We start from the raw sequence: 7,516 nt of genomic DNA, 5'->3' as shown, positions 1-7,516 counted from the left end.
TTATTGTAAAACCTAAATGATAATTCAAATTTGTCAGAAGAATATGATATTCCTTTTCCTTCTTCTCCCGTGTCATCATGCAGTTTATCTCCGTTTTTGTCATGCAAGCGTGAGACGTTAATCTTCCTGATGGAGTTTATGTGACCTACTGTGTATCATGACTCGGTATCAAGACCATGGAAGCAATGAGAATGATTATATCTCTGCCTTCTCGTTCCGCTTGATCTGTAGGAACTTTTACTTTCTATTATTATTATTATTATTATTATTATTATTATTATTATTATTATTATTATTATTATTATTATTATTATTATTATTATTAGCACAATACGGAAAGAAAATAAGGCCATGAATACATTACAAGAGAAATAATACAATCAAAATAAGATAATCTAAGAACAGGAACAACATTAAATTAAATCTTTCATACATAAACTATAAAAGCTTGAAAAAACAAGAGGAAGATAAATAAAATAGAACAGCGTGCCCGAGTGTACCCTCAAGCAAGATAACTCTGATCCAAGACAGTAGAAAACCATGGTACAGAGGCTATGGCATTACCCAAGACTAGAGAATAATGGTTTGATTTGGGAGTGTCCTTCTCCTAGAGGAGCTGCTTACCATAGCTAAAGAGTCTCTTCTACCCAAAAAACAAGAGTAAAGTAACCACTGAACAACTACAGTGCAATAGATAACCCCCTGAATGAAGAATTGTTTGGTAATCTTAGTGTTGCCAGGTGTATGAGGACAGAGAAGAATGTGGAAAGAATATGCCAGACTATTCAGTGTACTGTATGTGTAGGCAAAATGAAAATGAGCCGTAACCAGAGAGAAGGACCCAATGTACTACTGTCTGGCCAGTCAAAGGCCCCAATAACTCTCTAGCGGTAGTATATCAACGGATGGCTGGTGCCCTGGCCAACCAAATACCTACTATAACTGACTTATTCGGTTTACGGAGCAAATGCATTTCCTTTAACGAGGTTGTAAGTCCACTTGTAAGACTGTCATTCCTTCTGGATTATGTTGTAATTTAAGAAACCTCACGCAATTTATCTTGCTTAACTTCATGTGTATCTGACAAAAACACAGTTGTTCGGGGAATAGGTTACACTATCATATAACTTACTCAGTATATAGCGGCATTGTTGAAACACCATTGGGAGAGAGAGAGAGAGAGAGAGAGAGAGAGAGGAGAGAGAGAGAGAGAGAGAGAGAGAGAGAGAGAGAGAGAAACTTTCGTTGAGTTTAGGTTATTGTTGTCATTTTATATGTCAATATTATTTATAAAAGATCTAGCGTTACTTTATTTTCTTTGCCGCCCATAAACTCCATCTCTTAAAATCGCAAGAACACGCGTTTACACAATTAATTGATACTTGAGAGTTATCAGAATAGCCTATCTAACAAATTATTGCCCATTGTTTGCACACTGACGTTCCTCGCACCCAACAGACACACATACACGAACCTGTCTTCCTTCATACAGTGGTTGTTCGGTTTAGGTTTAGCCGGCTCTATGATAAGAATGGTGGGACCCACTGAATTCTTCCTAACCAACGTTCCACTTCCTTACCATCCAACATCTCTCACCAATCACTACCCAGCACTATTGCTTGTAAACAATAGCTATCTAGCACTGCACTCAATACCATTCTCCTTTTCATGATAATTTGCACCTGCATCGGTGCCATGGTACAGAGGCTATAGCATGTTCATGTTCTATTCTCTATCCTTTCATATAGCGCAAACTTAGACATAGAAGCATAAGTCATAACTTCATCTACTTTTAACACCGCCTCAGATACTCCCAGATACGCTCACATATTCGCATTCATACGAAATTTAATTTTGTGTTATTCTAGTATTTCCCAATTCTGATTAATCCTTTTCCTTCCCATGTCCGTCGAAGACGCTTACGGCCATCTCCGTAGGTCTGCTGACGACAGGAATGATGACCTGCTGGGGATTCCCCTCAGCCTCCTTGCCTCAGATGGAGCTGCCAGATTCCGAAATACACTTCACCAGTGAAGAGGCCAGCTGGTTCGGTAAGGTTTTTTCACCTTTTTACTTTGAGTTTTGTTTAAATTCTTTTAACATAAACTGTTTTTAGTATTTTATGCTGGGTTTTATAACAATTAAGAATAATTCTTATTTAGTTTTGTTGAATTTTAGAAAGGTAAGTGGAAAATTATGATTTTCAATAAATGATGTATAGTATTGGTGTTAAATATTGTTTTATTTTAGAATCTTTAGTTTATATTAATTTAGATGCAATATCCTAGTGACAGGAATAATCGAATTGTTATTTCCATTTATAATTTATTACATTATTTACAATAGGTAATTGAAAATGACTAAGCGAGGACACAATCCACATACACGTCATGCGAAGTAATACTGATCGTAAAGCAAAACGATTATCACATTACTTATATGATTAAAGACATTTACTGAAACCCGTCCATCTATACATCGTAAAAAAAAGTAAAAGAAAGAAGTATTTCAGAAGGCTATAGTCATAAAAATGAACATGCGAAACTAAAAGTAATTTATTGGACAGAAAACCATATGAAATTTGATAAATGAGAGATTACTTATATAATAAGATAATATATGCTATTCATACTGAACTGGGATAATTTGAATATATATATATATATATATATATATATATATATATATATATATATATATATATATATATATATATATATATATACACACACACACATATATATATATATATATATATATATATATATATATATATATATATATATATATGTGTGTGTGTGTGTGTGTGTGTGATTTCTAATTATAACTAAAAAATGTCTGGATATCACAGGGTGTTATGGAATATATTTTACAATTTACCCGAGCTGTCAAAAATGACATTGAAATATTTAGATAGATATGCACACACGTATATACACACACATACAGATTCAACACTTCCCATCCCAACCCCCTTTCCTAACTACAACCTGTAGGTTCGGCAATTTGTGGGAGAGTATTGTTTCTGAGTGTACCTCTCGGACTGCCACCTTTCACCATGGTATGACTACTTTCTCTCCCCTATATCTATCTAAGAGAGAGAGAGAGAGAGAGAGAGAGAGAGAGAGAGAGAGAGAGAGAGAGAGAGAGAGAGAGAGAGTGAGACTTCCTCTTTATCATATAGGGAAGATGAAAAAAAAAATGATTAAATTATGCAAGTGATCAGTGGAAAATGCTTAGTGATCAGACCAGTTGAAAATATGCAGTACTAGGTTTCATTTTACCCAAATGATAAAATAGGATTCTTTTCATAAATCTGATGGTATAGGCCTAAATATCTAAAGCAACAGCGCCCCTTAAATGACTGCTTAAGAAAATTCCGAAATGTCCTGTGATAACATAAAGTTCAAATATAGGAGTAACATAATAATTAATAAAAGGAAAATATTATTTTATGATGCATAATATTACATCAAGGATAAAGGAACTGTATAGAATGTTTACAAAATATTTTGGTTGCGTTACACTTAAACAGAATTATAAAAAGACAGTAAAAGAAATCATTAAATCACAATTGCAAAACCAAAACATGCATTTACTATTTAGAATGATAACAAAATATAGAATAACCTACTATAATGTGAAAGATGTATCAAATGAGCCATACAATGTTAATCACGACTGCCAATCCATTTTCTTCCTGAAGCAACGGTGCCATTCCTCATGCTGATCCCTGGCTCATTGATCGGCTCCTCAGCCTACGAGTGGTTGGGAGCTCGACGCACTTTGCTGTTTTTAAGCCCGATACTCTGCTGCTCTATCATGTCCATGTCACTGGCAAGCTGGAGTGTGGTTCAGAGCACCGGAGTGACCGAGACTCTGCTGTTGGCGAGCAGAGTTGTACAGGTAAGAATGAACTGGTGTCAGTGGTGACTGATAGTTCAAGGGAACTTAATGTTACTGTTCTTAGAATATAATATTTTAATTGTTCATTGTTTCTAAAAATGATGATTGGAAATAATAATAATAATAATAATAATAATAATAATAATAATAATAATAATAATAATAATAATAATAATAGCCCTTTCCCCAATTTTTGGAGGTGGCCGACATAAAAAAAGAACAAACAAGAAACAGCATAAAAAGAACTATATTACCATCAATTAGTATTATTCTTAATTCAAAATAGAGATCATGATATCATCAGTAAATTGCCCTGTAAGCAGCGTTATAAGAAGAAAACATCCTTCATTGCAATTTACATAACTAGAGATCGAATCAATGTTATCTACTGCGTTGTAGTTGTTCAGTGGTTACTTTCCTCTTGGTAAGGGTAGAAGGGACTCTTTAGCCATAGTAAGCAGCCCTTCTAGAAGGACAATCCAAAATCAAACCATTGTTCTCTAGTCTTTGGTAGAGCCATACCCCCTGTACCATGGCCTTCCACTGTCATGGGGTAGAATTCCCTTGCTTGAGGGTACACTCACGCACACTATTTTATTTCTTTTCCTCTTGTTTTTTTAAAGTTTTTATATGAGGCTTATGATATTGCTACTGTTTTATTTTATTGTTAATTACTTCCGTTCTAGTTTATTTACTTCCTTATTTCCTTTCATCACTGGGCTACTTTCCCTGTTGGAACCCTTGGGCTAATAGCATCCTGCTTTTCTAACTAGGGTACAACCTTTGCTAATAATAATAGTAATAATAATAATAATAATAATAATAATAATAATAATAATATCTGAGTAAATGTCCATCTGTTCTCAAGTCTGTGTATTCTGATCTTTGGAAATTTTGTATTCATATTTGTGGTTTCTTATCTTATGTTAGATTATTTCTCAAAATGTATAACAAGTTTTTTTCTTTTTATTGTAAACAAAATAAGCAACATCTAGGCCTATGATAATTGTTACAATAAGAAAACAGTTTAAAGTTCCTGATTAATTCTCATATTAATTGATATTATTTGCAGATGTTTATTCAAAGGAAAAGTAAGTCAAGTTTTCAGCATAACCTACTCTTATTTAGCTGGGGCGAGCAATTTAACTATCTATCTATCTATCTATCTATCTATCTATCTATCTATATATATATATATATATATATATATATATATATATATATATATATGTGTGTGTGTGTGTGTGTGTGTGTGTGTATATACTGTATACATATATATATATATATATATATATATATATATATATATATATATATATATATATATATATATATATATATATATATATATATATATATATATATACAGTATATCAAATCTCTCTATTTCTGGTGCACATGTCCAATTCCTCTTTTTGTTGGTAATGTTTTTTTTCCCGCAGATGACATATCTCTAAGTCTATTACTTATTGTTTTTCATTCTTTTCCTGCTTTAGATTTGAAAACAGAACATTTCTCTGATAACCATGTTTCAGCTAGAGTGTATTATGTGACTCAGGAAAGACAAATCAGCTAAGGGGTCACCAAAACTGTGAAATCTAGTGGTTTTCTGATTAAAAGCAAAACAGTTAAAATAGAAAATAATTATCCATGTATACCAGAAAATTTTATTATATAGTAAAAGTAGATGGATGCTGCATTTCGACAGTATGTCTACTTCAAAATCATGTCTACTATTCTTAAAGCAGGTTAATTGGAGATATTCCTATTAACCATTGTGGTCGTTTGCATATGGAAATCAAAGATATTTTTCTATTGTTACTTATAATTACAAATTATTTCATATGCTTAAATAATACCTTAAAGAAACAATTTATAACACAAGGCTGGTAGATATATATATATATATATATATATATATATATATATATATATATATATATATATATATATATATATATATATATATATATATGTATATATATATATATATACATATATATATATATATATATATATATATGTATATATATATATATATATATATATATATATATATATATATATATATATATATATATATATATCGTGACACTATGTGTTTAGAAACTAAGATATTTTTTACTTGGTGTTTTGGAGGATTCCTTTAGTATTTGCGTTACATATTGGGAATGCTAATTTACTTTTGTCGAATAGACACTATCATGATATCTGTCTAATTCCAGGGATCCATTGCGGCCTTCCTCATCCCGTTTGCTACAGTATACGTCTACGAGATCAGCGACCAGCATCTGAGAGGGACGTTTACAAGCATGGTTGAGATCTTTGCCACAGGTGGCTTTGTTCTTTGTTATCTCGCTGGAGGTCTGCTCTCCTGGGAAACAGCAGCCATACTACTGCCTCTAATTACGCTTGTCCCTAGCTTCATTGGCCTTTTCTTTTCGCTGGAGTCCCCTCTTTGGTTGGCCAGAAAAGGCAGGGAAGAAGAGGCATCAGAAGTCCTGAGCCTCGTGCGGTGTACCAAAGAGGAAGCAGCGTCAGATCTGAAAACAGCATTACGAGACACTGAAGCTGAAGCGCCCAAATGTTCAGAATCTCTCAAGCTACTGACGAAGAAGTCCAATGCTCTAGCAGTGTTAATGTCTAGTTCAATATTGATCATGAAAGAGCTCAGTGGATTTTCTGTCTTATCAATATACATTGTACATATCTTCCAAGCGGCCGGTGTTGGGTTTGACCCGACGTGGAGTTCTGTTATTGTTGGGGTCACAAGACTAATTTGCAACGTCCTTGGATCTTTCATGCTGCACAACTTCCGTCGCAGAATGATTTTCATATTTGGAAACATACTTACAACGCTATCCACCTCAGCTATCGCTACCTTCTTCTATTTTCAAAGTCAGTCTGTAGATGTCTCTCGTTTCGTATGGCTTCCATTGGCTGCTTTAGTCGTGCATATGATAGGATACGCCGCTGGAGTTGGACCTTGCTCCTGGACAGCGGCAGTTGAAGTGCTCCCTGGACCTGTCCGGTCCATAGGGACAGGTATTTACTCAACCAGTTATGCCATTACTGCCTTTATCATCTCAAAAACCTACCCAAATATCAGAGATGCGATTGGACTTCATGGGGTCTTCTGGTTGTTCAGTGGAGGCTGTGTAGGCTATATTATCATGGCTATCTTTTTCCTCCCAGAAACTAAAGGCAAATCTCTGCAGGATATAGAGGATTATTGGGAAAATAAAACTAGAAAGAGAAATACTCGTGTTCATGTGTAAATAGTTCATGTATGAAATTTTAGGCGATTTTACCTGCATAGGTTATTTTTCTATTTTTGTAATAGATTTTAGTTTTTGTAAAAAAAAAAAAAAAATTACTAATAAAAGACAGAAGTATTCTAGTCTATCAATGACAAAGGCGTATCTATATCAAAAATTAGCTGAGAATTCTAAATATACTGATTCATACTTTAATCACACGAAAAAAAAAAAATCCAGAACCAATATTAAACTTGGTCATATGTAATGAGGCGCAGTACATGTAACCTACTGTACATGTTCATCCATGCAAACACTCGCTTTCATTCTCAATATAATATTCTGATCTTCGT

At 33.5% G+C, this 7,516-nt stretch overlaps 1 protein-coding gene across 1 annotated transcript in view; it reads left to right on the top strand.

Moving 5' to 3' along the window:
- Window positions 1–7,297, top strand: part of LOC137645939 (facilitated trehalose transporter Tret1-like) — an 11,676-nt gene extending 4,379 nt beyond the window's left edge. The window contains exons 2-4 of the mRNA XM_068379006.1: window positions 1,916–2,051; window positions 3,707–3,906; window positions 6,132–7,297. Of these exons, the coding sequence (XP_068235107.1) occupies window positions 1,916–2,051; window positions 3,707–3,906; window positions 6,132–7,184 (1,389 nt within the window). The 3' untranslated portion in view covers window positions 7,185–7,297. The remainder of the gene's footprint in view (window positions 1–1,915; window positions 2,052–3,706; window positions 3,907–6,131) is intronic.
- The last annotated feature ends 219 nt before the right edge of the window (window positions 7,298–7,516 follow it).

This window comes from Palaemon carinicauda, chromosome 8 (genome assembly GCF_036898095.1).
Source record: "Palaemon carinicauda isolate YSFRI2023 chromosome 8, ASM3689809v2, whole genome shotgun sequence".
In the NCBI taxonomy this organism is placed as follows: domain Eukaryota; kingdom Metazoa; phylum Arthropoda; class Malacostraca; order Decapoda; family Palaemonidae; genus Palaemon; species Palaemon carinicauda.
The sequence above is the reverse complement of the archived record's forward strand: the minus strand, read 5'-3'. Positions and strand labels throughout refer to the sequence as shown.